This window comes from Poecilia mexicana, unplaced genomic scaffold, assembly GCF_051168715.1.
Source record: "Poecilia mexicana isolate PSO_F unplaced genomic scaffold, ASM5116871v1 scaffold_17, whole genome shotgun sequence".
Taxonomy (NCBI): Eukaryota; Metazoa; Chordata; class Actinopteri; order Cyprinodontiformes; family Poeciliidae; genus Poecilia; species Poecilia mexicana.
Window position 1 is genome coordinate 23,890,843 of NW_028263386.1, and position 19,826 is coordinate 23,910,668.

A 19,826-nucleotide genomic window follows, 5' to 3' on the forward strand; every position below is an offset into this window, starting at 1 on the left:
TAGTTATCAGTCCATATTCAAACAGAGTAAAATGTTAATGCATCTCTTTTTTTAAATGTATTTGCCATCAACTGTGTGCATTATTTATTAGTGTACCTAGTTTAAATGTGGTTTATATTTTAAAATGGTGGTAGTAGGACAACAGTAAGCAGGTAGAGGAGCTTGATTTTTTTCAAAGATTAGCCGTAACATAGTGACACTTAAACATGTAAAAGACATTGTTTATACACTGCAGCTTTAAAGTTTAAGGAGAAATCATTCTATTTCTCCTTAGTCGATGAAGTAGATCACCAAATTTGATGAAACATTGATAAGAGGCAAAAAAAAGAAAAAAATTTAATCTTGTTTCTTTCGTTTGATCCGTTCCGTAGCAGTGAAGTTGCAGAATCCTCCATCTTGTCTGGATTTCATACGACCGATTCTACAGCTGTCCAATCCGAGCTCATGATGCCTCTATTGTTTCACATTCTTTCATTACACCATTTAACAAACACTCCCTTTAATCTGACTGTATGATTGTGCTTTACTTAAAAGAAAAAAAATGGATCCCTTCTAACTGAATCAGAGTTGGACATGCAACATGCTTTGAGATGACAAGGGCCGGCCCAAGCTTTTTTGAGGCCCAAGTAGATTTTCATTTCAGGTCCCCCATACCAATATGTCAACATCAGATACTTTATTTCTATGTGTGTAACATATCCACCATTATTAGTGTCATATGTGATTGCCTTAAATTTTACTGGTGTTAATATAGCTGTTGATTTTAACCTTACAGGAGTAGCAAAACAAACAAAAATGCTCTAATTAATTAGCATTTTGAAATGCCAACATATTAATTTAACTATTTGAAAGTAACATCTGAAGATACACTGAATTTACAGAAGTTTAATATCTTGTTTTTAAAGATTTGGTACAAATTTGCAAAACATGCAATCACTGGAAAATAAAATCAAATGATGCTCTTGGGGGCCCCCTTGTGGTGTTGGAGCCTTAAGCAGCCACTTAACTGTTGTAATTTTTCCAAATGAAAGTTAATTGAGTTGGAAAACTTTATTCAAGTTCATATTTTTTGAGGCTGCAAATGTGTTGTGGTCGATTTCCCCTGCAAGGCCGTTAAGAGACACCACCATACAGGTAAGAGTTGTTTTTATTTACACCATGACAACATTTTTTTTTTTGGATATATCCATTTGTTTTCCAGCTGAAGTTAATAAAACGCAGTAACTTTTCTCACCTCCTCCGGCATGGGGACGGGCGGGAATATTCCTCACAACACAGCACACTAGGGCTTCTAAAGAAGTCAGTAAGCAAACAGAAATCTGAGGAGACATTTTGATGTTGGCTGCAGAAGGAAAAAACAAAACAAAAACAAAACTCATTCCTTTGAAACGACACAGGTTCTGGAAATTTCCTCTTAAAAGTTCAAGTATGCGGCCGACGCGAGGTGAAAACTCATTCCCGTTGTTAAAAATAAAACTAAAAGCAACATTTATAGCAGCGAACTGAAGAACAGCTTTTGAGAGGAAACAAACAGATGGGGGAGGACACTTAGAAAGCAAAGAGGGGAAAAGCCTTGTTAGAATATATCTGCTATAGTGAGAAATGTACAACGGACTCCGAGTCCGTATGGAGTCCAAACTGTGTCGCAACACGTCGCTTCTCGGACCTTCGGACTTTCGCCTGGACAACAACGTGAAAATAAGATTTAAGACAAGATCCACTTTCGGCAGATCCGAACTGCTTCTGATTGGGACAGGAAGTGCAAATTTAACCCCTTCCTCCCCCGTCAGGGTTACATCACTTTGAAAACGAATCCCCGATGCGTGCAGAGGAAACTCGATGAGACGGGACAATTTATTCTGTCCTTTTTTTTTCTTTTTTGTTTCGTTTGAAATGAAAGGAGTATTTTCCCACACCCACTGCTGCTCACAGATGCTTTTGCGTTTACAGTCATCTGGTTGGGCATTTTACTATATGTAGAGTGCAACTAGAGGTCATATACTGATTTTGGATTCTTCTAAGGGTTAAAGCAGAAACACTTGGTTCACTCTGTTCTGGCTTCTCTTCTCCGTTTCCGTCTTCTTTCCCTTCTCTCTCTTATTAAAGTTCAGTCAAACACTTCCTTCCATCTTCTTCTATTTTCCATTTTCTTTCCCACTTTGCTTGTTGCTAAATAGTCCATTCTAGAAACGTAGTGGGGGAGGAAGAAAAAAAAAAAAAAAAAAAAGGTCCACATTTCATTTGTTATCCTCCAACTCTGACAATCCTGTGTTAAGATTGACCTGAGGGCGGCGTCAGTCAGAAGGTGGGGAGGGTGGAGGCGGTGGGCTGCAGCGAGCCGGACGAGTTCGAGCGTCTCATGTGAGGAAGAAGGTAAGAGTCGGAGCACAGCTGGTGAACGTCGAAGCGGTCCTCCTTGCGATAGGCCAGGCAGCGCCGGATGAACGCCTGCATGACAGAAGAAGAAGAAGGTTTCTTAGTGACTCACCTTATCCGTTTATTAATGCATGTCCACGCAGTCAGCATCATGCTGTGGGGACAGACGATACGTTTATATTGGCTTTTACGGACGCTCTGTCAGATTCTGACTGAACTGCACCTGCTTGGCGGTGAGCCATGTACAAACCTTTCAGTCGAATTTAGGGCTTATTTTAGTAACAGATTAATCATTTATGCTTAAGATTAGTCAGATAAAAAAAAATTTGCACGTTCTGCAGAAATTAACCACTTGAGCGTTTAATATTAGAAACGCATTAAAAGATGCAAATAAACAATTTCATTTCTAAATAGGATATTAAACATTTTATTACCCAAAATGCAACAACATTCCTTTAGTGTATGATTAATCATTTGGAGTCCTTGATTAATTTTTGAATTACCAATTAATAATTAGACTGTAAAAGGTGATTGATAGGACATTTTGTTTTTTAAAGAATTCAAACCGGTGAAACTAAAAATGCCATTTGAGGAGGTAGGGTAGGACATATTTAGAGTCTTTTTTTTATCTTAAATGTAAATTGTTGATATTTCTTCTAGAGTTTTGACTTAATTACTGCTCTGAATATGTTGTTCTTTCAGCAATTGGCCTTTTTTGAATCCGTTTACTCCAGTTAATGTTTAATCTGTAGCTAAATTAATTGACAATTAATTCAATGATTGATTAATCACGATTAATCGTTCAATCCCTGGTTAAATTATATTTCCGTTTTCACTATTTATATATCTAGTTAAAATTTTAGACTCAAGACAAAATTGCTACTTAAGATGAACTGAAGATTTTAGTCGATTCTGCCATCAAACCACGGCCAGCATAGAGATTAACCACAGCGCTGGAGTGTGAACAATCTGTTTAACTATAACCATTTAGTGCCAGTTGTTTTAAATTACAGCCCAGTCTTTGGGATTAATCATGTCTTCTTCGTTTAACTTTAAACCACAAAAACTAACAATTATTCATAGATCTCTTCAGTAGGTAAAATGAAGATCAAAGCTAACGAGGGTTAAGAAGGTTTCACTTCACACCCAAGTAAACAATTTCCCAGTGGAAAGCTGTAAAACCAGTTAGTACCAACATGGTGCTTGGTGACAAATTGATACAAGTTTAAAGCAAACACTGAAGAGGCTTTTTCATTAACATAGGCTGGGCTGACAGAGAAGTGCAAAAGAATCCAATTAATCCTTTTGGGATTATGAGGTTGGAGCTCATGAGAAATGTTCACAAAGTTTTTACGTTTCAGCTTTGCTGCCTTTTATCACTGGGAAAAATACATTCATGTAGATAAAGGGTCCCAACAACTTTGGCTATAAAAATAAAAACCAGCTCATGTTTTAAATAGAGATACAACAAATGCAGATTTTTAAGCAGTTTCAATATTTGACGTGAATGTTCACAAAGAATGACATTAAAAGAGACAATAATGTCTATGAGTCTACGCGCTTTTTTTATTTTACATTTTCATCCCAAAAGGAATCCATGCTCTGTTTGCACAGATTTATGTTTCTTTATTTTAAATCCAGACAGAGATGAAACTGTGTTTCTTCAAAGCAACAAGCTTTGGAAATTTTCTAAAGTAGATATTTAGATAAATTTGTAAGATGTGTTTTTTTCTAAAAGTCATGTAAGATTTGCTGCTATAAACTTTTTATTTCATTTTTATTTTTTGCTGGCCTAAAAAGTAAAATGTTTCATTTGGTTATAAAGGCTAAAGACTTTAGATGTAACAGATTTAAAAACTAAACTTCCACAAAAAAGTTACTTTTAATAAAGAGTGACACAGAGAGTTTGAGAACCTTTGAATGTGGAACCAATTCCTGTTCTGCATAAATTGAGGAAATTTACTTTCTTTTTTTCCCTTACCAAAAACATCTACACGATTTAGAAGACAATAAAGTATAAAACAACTAGTTTAGTTGAGTGAGGACTTTTTGAATTTAACCCCATCTGGACCTGAGAACCAAAGCAAAGCTATAACATTCTAGTTTATGCTTAAAAAAAAAAAGATAGAAAAGGTAACGGCAGCTGTGAACCATAAAAGCGGGAGGGGGTCACCTTGGCCTCTGTGCTGGCCTGTGGTTTAGCTGGAAACTGGACCTCTGTGGCTTTGAGGATGGTGTTTTCCTGGAGGATGTCCTGCTGCGACTGATTGTGACCAAACGGCTGCAGAAGTGGAACAAACAGAGTCATCCCCGCTGCAGAGCCTTTCACCAAACACATGGGAGACAGCAGGAACGCTAAGGGATGTACCTTGCGTCCATAGAGGCATTGGAAGAAGATCACCCCCACCGACCACACATCCACCTTGTTGGAGATTTTAGGTGGTTCTTTCCCCACGACAAAACACTCTGGTGGGAGGTACCTGAACACGTACGACACAAACGCTTTAAAGACCTGATTTACAGTCATTTTTATGGAGAGTTTGCTTTTTAAATGTACATCTCACATTACAGCCTTTGGCCGTGTTTAGAAAAATAAACAGCACCTTACAGAAGCAATCTCTCTTCATATGCAGGAAATCTGCAGCTAATGCAATTAAAGATTATTTCAGCTATTGATTAATCAATTATTCCGGCAATTAATCAAATAAAAAAATTGGCACGTTATGCAGATTTTTTATTTCAGCCTCTTTTATACAATATTAGCAGTATATTTTAAGACGCAAATAAATAAATAATTCAATTCCTTTTTAAAATAAGAAAGTAAACATTATTGCCTAAAATGCAACAGCATTCCTGTATATTTGTAGCAATGGATGCATCTGCAGCTAAAAAAAAAAAAAAAAAAAAAAAAACGTCCAACAATTAATCGATTACTAAATTAGTTGACGACCATTTCAATAATTAATCACAATTAATTGTTTAAGCCCTAACTGCAGCGTGCGTCTCACCAGTAGGTCCCTGCCCCCTGTGATGTCAGGTCCATCCCATCCACGCCATAGTTGTCGTCGTCCATTATCTTGGACAAACCAAAGTCTGTGATCTTGATTTCCCCACACGCGGTACCGTCCACCAGCAAGATGTTGCCTGTGCAAAGTAACCGCAGTCAGACTCGGCACTCCTGGTCGCTCCGTTCGGCAAATAAAGAGACGCGCGACGCACCTGGTTTGAGGTCGTAGTGGATGATGGGCGGCTTGATCTCGTTGAGGTAGCGCAGGGCGCTGACGATCTGCATGACGATGGAGCGGGCCTCTTTCTCTGACATCAGCTTGTTTTGTTTCAGGTAGAAGTCCAGGTCGTTCCCTTCACAGAACTCGAGGACAGTACAGAACCTGAAACAAAAACAAAAGAAAGACCAAAACATGGCTTTAGTCGGGAGAATAAATCTTATTTAAGAGCTGAAAAGCAAACAGCAGTTTAGAAGTGTTTGCAGAGAGTGCTTGTTGCTCCAACTTGTCTTTTCAGAGCTGGAAAGACAGGCTCACTGCATAAGAGCAGACATATGAACTCCTTCACCGTTTGTAGGACAGAAGTCACGGTCAGGACTTTCTGCTCCTAAAGAAACGTGATGAAAGCCAGGGGTGTCCAAACTTTTTGTCATGCAGGCCAAAAGTCAAAAGTATCCCCCACTGCTCAACAATAAACTAAGCATAAAATAATTCAAATTAAACAAGTACAGAACCATCTAGTTTGCAAATTATTTTTGGCTCAGATGAAAAAACAAAGAACAATATTCTGCCTGTTCTCAGCAACAACAGGGTTTGGATCACTCTCTCTTTTAAAACGACTGCTGTATCAAGAAAGGTTTAATAAATGAAATGAAAGCAGATTTTGGTTTGTTTCTAATTAGAAGTCGGTTGCTAAATGTGGTCGTATTTACTATGAAAGTAAAGAGAAAGCAAAATAATAATGCACTAAAAAATGAATACTTTGTAGTTAATTATTTATATTTAATCTATTTTCTATGATAACAATTCAGCAACATGCTCACACTAACATCTCCTGATGTATTTGAATACTCTCAGACATGGCCGCCGCTGTAACCCAAACACACAAAGCAACCTCAGGATGTTGGAGTGGCCAGAGGTGAACTCACGTGTCGGTGTCCAGGGAGAAATAGTCGTACAGCTTGACTATTCTGGGATGGTCCAGCTGCTTGTGTATCCGGTACTCTCTGCATGCATGCCTGTCAAAGTGTGTGCAACAAGAGAAGCGCTCATCTTCCTGAAGTTTAGATACAACATTAGCATGCGTCCAGCGTGATCGGAATGAAATATGTTCATGAATTAGAACCAATCATGTTTTAACCGCATGCGGTTATTCATAGAACCTCAAAATGCAGGTTTATGGAAATTCAAACGGTGCCGTCTCAAAGAAATTAATGCTAATTTTGTCGTTTTATGTTTTGCTGAACTGAAGACAAACTTGAGTGGGTTTTGTTGTGATAGTTCATCATAAATCACTGCATACTTGTGAGGTGGAAGGAAAATGATCAAGCTTGTCATCTAAATCAAATCTAACAAGCTTGTTGTGCATATATATGTCCAGTCCACTGATCTAACTGGATCTGTAGAAAGAACTGGTTTCCCTTCCAGCCCACCAAAGCCTCGTCATTCTAAACGTCTCATCCAGTTTCTGTGTGACCCCATTTCATTCTGTGTTTATGTGAAGGGCTGCAGAGCAGGAAAACGGCTCAACTACACAAATTATTGGGCTGCAGCTCACGGTTATTTTACTTATTAATTAATATACTGATTAATCAATATTTCTGACAATTGGATAAAAAATAAATAAATAAATAAATAAAAAATCGGGACATTCAGCAGATCTTTCCCTCAAGCCTTTTTATACCATTTTAGAAATGAATTAAAAGATGCAAATAAACAAATTAATTCATTTTTTAGGTAAGAAAAACATTTTATTGTCTAAAATGCAATGACAGCATTTTTTTTAATGTGGTAAGAGATTTTTTATTTATTTTTGTTTTTGCAGAAGTTGAACTAATGAAGCTAAAACTTTGCCACTTGAGTTCTGGGTAGACAATACAAAGATTTTTTTATTTTTATTTTAAATGCAAAATGTGTATTTTTGTTCTACAAATTTAGCTCCCAGTGTGTTCTTTCAGCAAACTTTCTTTTTTTGAGTTTGTAAATTAGTTGACAACTACTTCAATAATCGATTAATCACGATTAATCATTTCTGCCCCATTACAGATAATTCCCCACCTTAGTTCTGACCAACCTCTCCCCCCTGCTGTAGCAAAGCAGCCCCACCATGTTTCTTTAAGGTGTGTAGAGAATGGTATGCAGTATTAGTTTTCCTCCAAACCCTAACAAATCCCTGAGGCCTCCACAGAGCAGATTATACTGGTATTAAATTACACACAGGTGATTTTTTTTTTTAAATCTGGTTGCCTTTGAGTACGACTGGCTGCACTGTGTTTTATTTGTGTAAAATTCTAAGCCATATATCGATTTTTCTTATGTGCTGCTTTGTGTTTTGTCCATAAAATATGTGGTTGTGATGTGACAAAATGGAAAAGTTCAAGGCAGAGTGCTGCTGACTGACTGACCTCATAACTGTCTGCTGTAAACAGAACAATGTGTGCAGACACCTACTTGTGGTAATTTTCCTTCTTCTCCTCTCTCCAGTTCTTGTTGAGCTGGTGGATTTTGACAGCTGCATAGCGCTGTTCAAACAGGTCGAATGCCTGCATGTGATGAAAAAGAACAGACATTTTGTCTCCAGATGCAAACTTGCACGAAAATAAGTTGGGGGGGTGGGGGGGGGAGAGACACGATGCCAGCTTTGCAGGCGGTACCTTGTAGACTTCGCTGAAGCCGCCCCGGCCCAACAGGTGCAGCAGCAGGTACCGCTCATTCAGAGTAGGATGGTCTTTGAAACTGTGTGATGAAGACATTATGATAAACAAATACAGCTTTGCTGGGAGCTAAATCTGCAACAAAAAGGGGTGTTATTTAATTATGTCAGTACTTCTTGGTTATCAGTGTCTTTACCAGCAGCAGCCATTAAGAAGTCAGAAAACAAAGCAACTTCAAGCTTCGAGAAAAGAGAAAATTTTTGCCGTCTTGATTTTGATCTCCTCTAAGTAGCTTTTAGCTCCACTCCTTTATTAGATTTCCTGTTCGGTTCTGATTTCACTGGACTGGCTGTTCGCTGCAGGTAAGAGATCTCAAAAGAGCCAAACGACAGCTTTAGTTGGTAAAACGTGTCTCAGATTCATCATGTGGACACATTTTGAGCAGTTTCTGCTCTATGAACAACTCAATAAAATCTGCTTAAAACCGGAGCATCTAAAACGATTCAGAGAGAATATTATGAACCGAGTCATTTCCAAAACTAGATGAAGGATGATTCACTGGAGTTTTATGTTGGATTTAAAAAATCTTTACAAGTGATGAATATGAATAATGTATTAATGAGTGAATATTTTTTAAATGTCATAGCGAGGATTAGAGTTTTATGGTTTGTTGTTGCCGTTTTAGAGAAATGTTAGACTATATTCAGCGAACTTACGCTGAGCTGTCCTCGTTGTTTATCCTCTTCAGCTCCCGGATGTGAAGGTTCCTCACCCGCTCCAACCGCTCCAGCTCCGCCTGGATCTCTGCTTCCTCCTGACCAGACGTAGCAGGAAACGCAGAGAAAATAAAGTTTTAGCAAAGGATTTTTCTCCAGGAACTGAGCGCGTTTTAATTTGTCATGTGATTAATCGGTTTATTGCTTATCGTCACAATGTATTTAGCTCCATCATTCTTCTATCAATTCCAACTCACAAGGGGAAACATAAACAAAGCATGTCTTGCTTTGGACGGCACATTGGCAATAAAGTTGCATTTATTCATTTCACACACAAAAGAAGCTAGCTAGTTAGCAACGGTATGCTAGCAGTGAGTTACCAGTAGCCTCAAAAGCCCCACGAGAAAAACCATATATATAGAATATACTAGATTAAATAGTCCAGCTAAGACAAATTTAAAACCTGTTATTGTTGTATTTAAGGTCAACTTACTTCTTAAAAAATGAATTCAAAACTTTTTAAGACCTTAGTTTTAGATGCATGAACTTTAGCCTTTTTAAGGATGTATGGACATGTTGGTTCTTCTCCCCATTCAGACCAAATTAGTCGGTCTGTTTATAGATTCTCCCTCCTGAATTGTGAATCTCTGATGCTTTCTGCAACTTTACTCTACAACTGACCTTTTTTAGGTGTCCGAGCCGAAGCTTGAAGATTTCTTCCTGCTCGTGGTACTCAGCAAGGGTCAGTCTGTCGAAACGGGAGAAACCAAGCTGAATTGGGTGACTGAAAATAATCAAACGCTCACCAAACGTATTAAAGATTTAATTAAAAACACCCAGTGCATTTCAATTCAGTTCAGACTCTGATGCTCTGCAGCAGAAGAAGGGTATATAATCAAGTGTGTGCGATTTTAAGCGAGTATAAATAGTCGACAAGCGGCCGCCACATTCTGTATGGTCCGGCATCTTCCCGTTACGGCAGACGGTTATTTCTGTTGACTCACAGCTGGGGCAGAGAGGGCTTGAGGAAGGGGTCAGAGTCGTTGCCGTTGACCACTTTAGTTTTGCGCTGCTTCGGTTCGGAGGTGGACGCCACCGACATCGAGGGGGACGCCGGGTTCGGCGGTTTCCGCTTTGCCAGCAGCTTCCTCTGCCGTTCAATGTCCTCCCTCTGCTGGTTGATGCTCTCCTGTTGCCTGGGCGACAGAAAAATCACACAAGAGATGATAAATTAGGGTCCAAACAAGCCCAAAAAGTGACAGAAGCATTTTCTTGTGAAGCGAAACAAGAGAATTACAACTAAAGCGGAAGCTGAGGTCGTTCAGAAACAATGTTTTAGACAGTAATCCTCACTTGATCAGGTTCTGGAATGCGTATCCGTCGGTCCACTGCTCCGTGTAGGACGCGCCGTGTCGGACCGTGGTGAAGTGGCCGAGCCGGAGGCGGTCCCGCATGCTCTTCTCGCGGCTCGACTGCTTCTCCTGGGTGCTCTGTTGGGCGAAAACAAGGCAAGATTGAAGGTTTCCCAGCGGCATGATAGATAGAGTTTCTCTTCCAGCTCAAAGAAAACAGAGTTACACACTGAGGAACTCCACACACCCTCAAAGATCTATCGCCTTGAACAGCAATGCCAAAAAGTACAAAACACGGCAAATAAGAAGAGCCTTTCAACATGGACACCTTCAGTACGAACAAGAACATTGAATAAATGAAACATTAGACTTGGATACAGTAGCGAGTTATGACGCTTTCCAATAACGTTTATGCAGAAAGAGGTACGAGTGAAGTCGGCCTCCCACTTTCTTCAAATTAAACAAAATTGTTGTCAAACTGCTTGCAGAGGTCAAAGGTCAACCAGCTAATCCGCATTTACAAAATCAAACAAAATACAGTGTCAATCAACTATGTCTGACAAAGTATAAAATTAAGTCATAACATTAAGAGAATAAACTTGGAATTCTACGACTCCATTACTGTAACATCACAACTTTATTCTTGAAACGTTTTGACTTTATTCTTTTAATTTTATTACATAACTATGCTACATAATTTGAGCCAATTTAATTTTTAAGATTAAAAGTAAAGTTTCACAAACAAAATTTATACAAATAAGCTTTTTATGTTTGTGCAGCTAAAATTGTTGTAGCAGTTGTTTGGCACAAAGTCTGTTTGATTTTGTAAGTGGCAGCCTGGAGGGGGCCGGTTGACCTGCGATGGTCTCTGGGAACATTTATTAAAAATTTTTAAAACGACAAGAGGCACAAAGAAAAAAATTTTGCTGCACAAATGTACTACAACCATCTGACAGCAATTTTGCTTGATTTGAAGGCCGTCGCTCAGGTGAAGGTGGGGCATGCCTGTGAAGACTACCTTCTCTATGAGCAGCTTCTTGCTCATGGTGATGCACTTGTTGAGTCTCTCTTTGTATTTCTCCAGGAGTTTTTGCTGTTCATCAATCTGTCTCCGAAGGTCGCAGTTGGCCTGTTACAAACGAAGACATGAGGCTCGTCATGAAACCGTCCCGATCCCACGTATCAGATCGCAGCTCAGACTGAACCATAGCAGGTACCTGTTGTAGGTGGACTTTCATGATCCACCAAGAAAAGATCATTTTAAAAATCACACCCATTTTTATGTCCATGGCTTAAAAAAATTATTGTCAGTGTGAAAGTTGCTTTAGATTACTTTCCTGAGCGTTTATGTTACAGTGCTGTTTTGGCCAACTTATGGATTTTTTTTTCCAGTCTTTTGTCACAGGATGTTTCAGACGAAGCTAATTTTGTTGCCAGGCAAAGATAACATGAGTAAATTATTGTAGAATAATAAAATCAGCAATGGAAAACTACATTTGATTTGTCTGGTTTCAGGATTTTTATTTCATTAATTGAAATAATTAAGTGGGATTAAAAGAGAGAAGAAACTTTGCCGAGACAACTTCTTAAAGTTGTCTCGGCAACTTTAAGTTCCACTTTACCTGGAAAGTTCCAACTTTCCAGGTAAAGTGCTGGGTTAATGTAAAAGCAGGACATGTTCCTGTATATTTATCTGTATATGATGAAGTGGAAGAACACTAAATAAAAGTTCAAACACTTTCTCCGCTGGTATTATCAATGTCTTCTGATAGCAGCAGGAATAAAATAATCCAAAATATAACAAACAAAATGTTACTTTTTAAAAGTCTCTCTCTGACCCTCTGTACACCTAACTGGTCTGAGAAAGTTACAAAAAAAATCTTTAAGAAAATATTCCTGCTACATTTCTGGCATTTATCAAAAAGAAATAACTTTCGTCATTCTAACTGACCTAAACAAGAGACATTTGGTCTGATTTAACTTCAGACTGAGAAAAAGAAGCGAGTGCCTTCTTATCATCTTTAAATATCTGATTTCAACTGTGAATGCTGCTTTCTAAATTTAGGCTTTTAATAAAACGTTAGATTGCATTTTATTACAAAACTTTGCAGTTTGAATATCAAACATTTATACAGAATTCAGGCCCTTTCCGAAAACTGAAAACACCAAATTGACATTCAAACATTTTCAAGAATCTCGAGAACCCCGCTACATGTTACTGCAGAGACAGAACTCACTCTGAGCAGGTCGTCTATCCGCCCTTCTTTCTTTTCCAGATCCAGACTCTTGTTGCTCTCCAGGGCAGCGAGCTTCAGGCCCGTCAGCTCCGTCTGCAAACACATCAGAAACGTACATCTATGTACATACTTCGCAGTGAGAGAAAGGATGTGAATGATCTAAAAACACAATGTGTGCTGTGGGGCTTTTTTCTCAAACCTGGACACATTTGCTTAAAGAAGCTTTGAGACTGTGCTCGGCGAAACACAGGCTGGTGGGAGAGGAGCTGTTCTGACGGATCTGCAAACACACACAAGAGAAAAGTTGCAACCTCACGCGCACACTTGGTGGAAATCTGCGGTCCGATTTAACTCTTTGGGAGACGCGTACAATTAAGCCTGGGGCCGACTGCGAGCTCTGTGGGGAGCGGCGAGCCGATGGGAGCCCTCTGACCGGACTGGAGCCGTTTCCGCCCTGAAACTTTGCAGAAACCTTAAAATTAACATTCAGCTCCAAATCATCAGGATTCCAGACTTAAAAAAAAATACAAATATTAAAAACTGAATTACTCACATCAAAGAAGTCGCTGATCTTGGGCCCCCGTGTAGAAGTCTTCCCTGTAAACCAAACAGCAGAATTACATTTATTAATCGATTGTTAAGATGACTAATCGTATATATATATATATATATATATATATATAAAATGGCACATTCTGAACATTTGGGGTAAATACTGAAGCCTCCTTTAAACACTATTAGAAATTCATTAAAAGAAGCAAATAAACAATTCCTTTCCATTTTTAAATGGGAAATTAAACATTTTATTACCTAAAATGCAACAACATAACATTCCTCTAAGTCAGTGTTTCTCAACCCTGGTCCTCACCGCCCCCCTGTCCTGCATGTTTTAGGCATTTCCCTTCTGCCACACACCTGAGTTGTATCTCTGGCTTCTGAGGTACCTGATGGTCTTGCAATCATTTGAATCAGCTGTTCTGGAATAGAGGCACATCCAAAACATGCAGAGCAGGGGGGCTGAGGACCAGGGTTGAGAAACACTGCTCTAGCGCATGATTAATCATTTATAGATTCTTTTTTGCATTATCAATTACTAACTAGACTGCAAAATGTGATTTTTTTTTTTTTTTTAAAGAATCTTAGCCAGATAAAGCTAAAACTCTGCCACTTGAGTTCTGGGTTAAAAATTTGTTACACACGTTTATTTTTGTCTTATTTTTAAAAATTATTATTAATCTTAAATGCAAAGTGTCAATATTTTGTAGTTTTGACTTAATTATTTCTGTGAATATCTTCTTATTTCAGCTTTATTTTAATCTGTACATTCCAGTTAGCGATTAATTGATTTCTAAATGAGTTGACAATTATTTCAATAATCAATTAATCACAATTAATCGCTTAAGCTCTGATTACATTTTAAAGGAAGCTGCTGGGTGATTAAGTTAGAGTGAATCCCAGCATTTAATGCAACATACCTTGACTGCTCTCAGAATAGGTATCGGCTTTCCTCTTCCGGCCCCTGGACGACTCAGAGTGCTTCTTCTCCGGGGTCTGACAATCGATATTTGATGAAAGGAGCAGGAGAAAGAAAAGACAAAAAAAAAAAAAAAAACCATAAATCCCTTGCGTTTTACCTAACAAAGCAGAGCGCAGTGCAGGGTGTTCAGCAGGAAAGAGCAGCAGGAAGAAAGAGTACATACTGAGTAGGCAGGGGAGCTCCCTCTTTTCAAATCAGAGTTCTAGGAAGACAAAAGAAGGTGGAGGTGGAGGAAGAGACAGAGCGAAGAGCGGCTGGTGCATAACAACACTTTATGTGTGCATACATGTTTGAAACTCAGCTTTTGTGTCTTTGCATGAGAAAGGAAGGGTGCATGGACGTCTCTGTGTGTGGGGTTTACCTCCGACTCCTTGTCGCTGGATGATCCCAGACTTCCGTAGCTGTGGTTTGAGGATTCGTTAGCCAGACCCTACGCAGAGAGACAGATACACAGATAGAAACACACAGGTCAGCGTACGGGGAGAACAGTCTGTACAGGTGTGTTGTGCAAGCTCAGTGACTTTGGCAGAAATGCGTAGAATAGAGAAACCAGCGCTGGCGGCAGGCCTGCGGTCTGACATGCCTGACAGGAATGCAGATTCTTAGTGAGTGGGTGTGTCACTTGGCGTTTCTTCCCCAACGCATGAACATTTCCAGGAACTGAAGAGTCCTTTTTAGGAAAACGGGAACCTTTAACCTGATTTTCCAGTGTGGGGAGCTGGGGCTGGACTTTTATTTCTGGGATTAAAGTAGCTTTAAATTTAGTCTTTTGAATACAGTTTGGATTATACTAAAGTTGTGCGTCTGAGTGTTTTGTCTTGAAGTTGATTTTAAGCTAATCGTCACTTGTTGCCATTTCATCAAGGAACGTTTTAGCGTGAGAAAATGTATTTAAATAAGGTTTGAGTGCCTAAAATTAAAGAGTCATCTCTAGTAATGCACTAATCGATTCATATGTGATTGAAATCTTTAATTTTTTCTCCTGTTAGCTTTGATCGGTGAGCTACAAGTAGGTTTTTTTTTTGTTGTTTTTTTTTTTTTTCATTTTTCCATCCATTCATTAAATGCACCAAAAGTGGAGATTATTTTATTATGGCTTCGTTTTCAATTGAGCTGATGTTTGTTACAAGAGATGCATGAATCAGAACCCTCAAACTGATTTCCGATTGTTTTTTTTTGTTGCAAAGTTTAGAGTTGCTGATTGCGATCTCTTGTCAAAAACTATAATGCACTGATATAAGAAGAAAAAACAGGACAGCATATTAAATGCTGCTCTAGCCGTCATACTGTGGGTGGTCATTATTGATATTCAGAGGAGACATTATGTCACACCGTGTCTGTGAGAGAGCCGTCAGTGTTTCACTAATTTAAAACAAAGACAAAATGATTATAGGGTCGACATTTTAAAACTGTCTTTAGCATATTATATTAGCGGAAAAAAAAACTGCACAAATGGGCAGTTTTACTGTAGTACATTCAGCCTTCCAGATACTTTTTTTTACTCTATAACAAAATATTTAACATCTTGTAACATGGAAAATACGATATTGTTTAAATTTCATTCTTACATCTCTGTACTAAAGATTATTGCAGTAATCGATTATTCTATCAATTATTCTGAATTAACTGGATAAAATATCGGTGCATTTTACAGATTATTTAGTTAACTTAATCCTTTTTGTTCAAAACTAAAAATACATTAAACAATGAAAATACACAATTCAGCTTATTTTAAAAAAAAGAAAATAAATATTTCATTGTCTAAGATGTAATGTATCATTCCTTTAGTCAATTTTAACCAGGTGAAGCTAAATTAGGCCACTTGATATTTACACACTAAAGTGTTTTTATCTTAAATACAAAATGTAGATTTTTTTTTTCTATAGTTTTGGTAATTATTTGGTAATATTTTTTTTGGGGGGAGGGGTTCAGCAAATTGCCTTTTTTGGAGTCTGTATTAATCGATTACAAAATTAATCAGCGGAAAACCGATCACCGATTTTTTGTTGCCTCTCCATTTGTTACATTCGTATGAGGAATCTAAACATACTCAATACATATCAGCTCATAAGCAGTTTTCAGAAAGAAAAACCAAAAACGCGAATTGAGCTAGATCAGACCCAGTGGCTCAAATCACAGAAAAAATACACATTTTTAAAAAAAATAAATAATTGGTACCGGTCAGTCGGCTTGATCAGTGCATCTCTACAGAAAGATTGTTGCATTTGTCTGCATTTTGTATTTCAAAATCAAGGATTTAGTTTAGGTTCTTTTACTTTTTTTTTTTTTTTTTGGGGGGCGGTGTGAGGGTGGGGGGGGGGTCAGAGGGAGGTGCTGCCATTACCTTTGCACCTCCACTGGCGCTCCCAGTGCTGCCTCCTGTATTGCCGCTGACAGCTCCTGTAAACCTGGCCTCCAGCAGCTCCTGTCTCCTGGGGTCCAAGCTGTGCAGCTCCTCCATTGCTCCTGTTATAAAAGCACACAGGTGTTGCCATTTAAGTTAATTCAGTGACACACACACACCAAAAAAATAAATAAATACAATAGAAAATTAACTCAAGATAGACCTGAAAAAGTCAAGAGTAGGAATGTAAACATAGAAAAGTAAAAACTAAAATGGATGGATCTAATACAAAGGTGGTTCTTTAAAAAAAAAAAGAAGAAGAATGTGTGTGGTAGAAGGTGCAGCAGATTAGTGTCAGAGCATTTCCAAACTGAGCAGAAAGGTCACGGTAGCACTGGGAAGTCAGGAAGCGAAAAGGCGAGAGTGGGTGAAGTCAGCCTTCCAGTCTGTCCACACAAAAATTTTCCACCAGCTAACCCACGGTATCATCACACGGAGCAGTCAAAACAACAGCTCCACACAAGACACTGACATTTATGCATCCGGAGACGCTAGAAGCATCTAGAATAGTCGAGTTACAGCTTTAGAATTACAACTATGTTACCCTAAACTTGTAAATCAAAAAAAAGACATAAAGCAAAAACAACAAGGCCTTTCACAGCATGTCTAATTAAAATGCTACATGTGTGCATCAGGGGCGCTTACACTGCTAAAAAAAATTAAATAAATAAAGGCTATTCCAGCTAAGCAAAAGCCCAGATTTACCTTTAAAAAAAATAAAATTAAAACCACAAGCGTTGGTGGTGAGCCATATTCCAGACACACAGTTACGTTTGGTGTGTCACATGTAGAAAGAAACTCATGTGTGCCTGTATGACGGGGGCTTTGATCTGGTACAACCAGTTTCCACACAGAGAGGAGAGGTAACACAGCTGCTCTGCTCCCTACTGCTCCAAGTGTTTGTTTCCTTATTGGACATTTCCAGGCTGTCATCTTTACACAGCTACTGGCACTGGGGCAGGCCTTAAAAGGCATAATGGAGATTATGAAACCCTTATGAAGCACGTAGCAGAGGTTACCCTCGGACAGAATAGAAAGTGATTTGGGGGTTGATTGAAATGCAAAGGAGTTCGAGCTTCATACTGTTTTGTTGTTTTTTTCGTCGAGGTACAGTATGTAACTCGAACAGATTCGACCAAAAAAAAAAAAAAAATAAAAAATTCTTAGAAATCAACTTGTCAACACTACAAAAGCTCTGAATATTTTAACATTGCAGATCGTGTCCCTTATTACTAATGGATCAAGCTGCAACGTTAAAACCAGCTGTTGCCACTTATCACGGTTTATCCATCCACACTGTCTAAGAGTAAATTACTTTCTCTCCCCCCCCCATACACAAAAAATACTCGAAAAACAAGGCGGAGAAAAATACAGATGCATCCACAAAAAAAAAAAAAACTAGTTGAAAAGTAACACAAGAGGCCTGTTGTGTTAATAATGATAATAATAAAGGCAGGGACGTGCAGAACTATGCATTAATAGATGCATGCACAGTTTACGTTGTTTATCTACAAAGTGACAGGAGGCAAATGATACTAAGTGCAACACTGATACGGCTTCAACCTGGAAGCTACACAAACAAGTCAACAAGCTAGCTGCAGCCTTTGAGGAAACAGGGTGATTTAGCTCGCTGCTACTTAGAGCTGGGATTAAACTGAACTGACAGCTGACGTTTGGCTTCCAATTCACGGCATCAGTGAACTTGACATCCATTTTTTTCTCTCTTCTTCTTCTTTCCCCCCTCCTCAAAATGTTAGCTTCCCAACCACCGAAATGGCCTCCGTCTCACGATAAAAATGACACCTTTTCATTAAAACGGGAGTGGGTCAAGCCCTCGGCGAGGCGTTTCAGTACCTTCCTTGCTCTTTGCGGTCGCCGTTATGTGTTGTTGAGAAATCGTAGGGGACGAGGAGAGCTGCGACCAAGATGGCGTCGCCTCCAAACTTCCACCACCACTTCCACTGTTACTTTGGACACTCATGAAGCCACTTTACCGCCGAGAGGAGCCAGAGCACACACTGCTGTTTGCGGAAATCTCGAACTTATCGTGTTCATCGTTTTTTTTTTTTTTTGGCACCTGCCGCAGCCGAACACAACGGCGAAAAGAAAAAAAAACCTGGGAGAGGAGTAAGGGGAGAGACGTCAGTCTCGTCTTCGTCGCCGCTAGACGTCTCGCATGTTGTCGCCCGAGAGGGTCCTGCGGGGGAGCGGCTTCTTGACACGGATCCAGTGTAACCTTTGCATGATGACCGCACCGCGCGCGCCTGTCAGCATCCAGTTCGCGAGCGTAGCTTTGATTCTAGTGTCGGTAGGCGAGGCTATCGCGAGGCTGGCGGCGCTGCGAGCGAGCGCGAGAGCAGGCTTGACACCGAAACAGACACTGATCTGGGATCATTTTACCCTCCTCCAAACTAGCTCTGGGTTCACCGGAAGCCACCGCTCTGCGTCGACCTGGGAACAGTTTTCTTGTTAGGCTCCAACAACAAACATCCCGACAAAAAATAAAAAATAAAATAAAATAAAAAATGGCTGAAAGTTGTTGTCCGCATCCAGAGCAGCAAGGGAGAAGCCGCACATTTACATTTAGTCAACAACAGCGAATCATTTCAATATACATTAAATCAGACTGGCGCTCTGCTGCATTTTGAACAAGAGGCATGTTTTAAGTTGACGTGAGAGAGTTTGTGCTTGTATTCATGCATATTATGTGTTTGACTGGGCTGTGGTCTCGATGCTCTTGCCATTTTTTTTTTTTTTAGTCTTGAAGTACAAGTTGCAGGGAGGGGGTGCAGGTGGGAGGATAGTGATGTGGTCTGGGCTCTAAGGTGTTTTGTTCCAAATTTGGTGCAGTGCATCAAAATGCCTTTGCCATCTTGTAGGGCATCACACACATACAGTCTCTTCTTTACTTTAGCGTGCAACTTGTCCTACTTGCTTAGCCCTTTTGCACCCAATGACATATTTTATACTCTAAAAATGTTTTATTTTTTTCCATGGGAGGGTTAAAAACTTGTACTTAAAACTTTATTAAGTGTACTTAAGACTACCATTCCAGCTGAAGTTAATTACCGTGTAAAGGGGCCTGTTGTCTCTCAGCCTTGCAGTCAGATTGCATCAACACACCAGGGTACAAACAATCACATTGCACTTCATATGCACCTGCTCATGGTAACCTGATTTTTTTTTTGTGGCAAGGTTTCCATAGTAACTGCAAAAGGTTAAACAGGCTATGAAGATGATTGTATAAGCAGTCTATATGCCACTCATTTATAGCATAGTGCCAAACACACACCGTGTGTATGCGGTTCTGTACCTCAATGTGAAAC

At 39.2% G+C, this 19,826-nt stretch overlaps 1 protein-coding gene across 5 annotated transcripts; it reads right to left on the reverse strand.

Moving 5' to 3' along the window:
• Nucleotides 1-1,129: 1,129 nt before the first annotated feature.
• Nucleotides 1,130-19,437, reverse strand: LOC106928303 (serine/threonine-protein kinase tousled-like 1-B). Of its 5 annotated transcripts, none has more exons than XM_015004450.2 (22): nucleotides 18,355-19,157; nucleotides 16,441-16,562; nucleotides 14,458-14,526; nucleotides 14,260-14,298; nucleotides 14,035-14,110; nucleotides 13,113-13,156; nucleotides 12,930-13,013; nucleotides 12,759-12,839; nucleotides 12,560-12,652; nucleotides 11,341-11,451; nucleotides 10,324-10,460; nucleotides 9,975-10,166; nucleotides 9,652-9,718; nucleotides 8,971-9,068; nucleotides 8,255-8,336; nucleotides 8,052-8,143; nucleotides 6,530-6,619; nucleotides 5,596-5,765; nucleotides 5,385-5,520; nucleotides 4,745-4,856; nucleotides 4,550-4,657; nucleotides 1,130-2,448 (listed from the first exon to the last, which is right to left on the reverse strand). In XM_015004450.2, the coding sequence occupies exons 1-22, from the start codon at nucleotides 18,479-18,481 to the stop codon at nucleotides 2,299-2,301; spliced, it is 2,280 nt and encodes a 759-aa protein (XP_014859936.1). In that variant the 5' UTR covers nucleotides 18,482-19,157; the 3' UTR covers nucleotides 1,130-2,298. The 5 variants fall into 5 exon arrangements, with proteins under 5 accessions (XP_014859936.1, XP_014859934.1, XP_087870786.1 ...); XM_015004448.2 differs by having other exon boundaries at nucleotides 12,930-13,019; nucleotides 18,355-19,151; XM_088014661.1 differs by having other exon boundaries at nucleotides 2,395-2,530; nucleotides 12,930-13,019; nucleotides 18,355-19,437.
• Nucleotides 19,438-19,826: the final 389 nt, after the last annotated feature.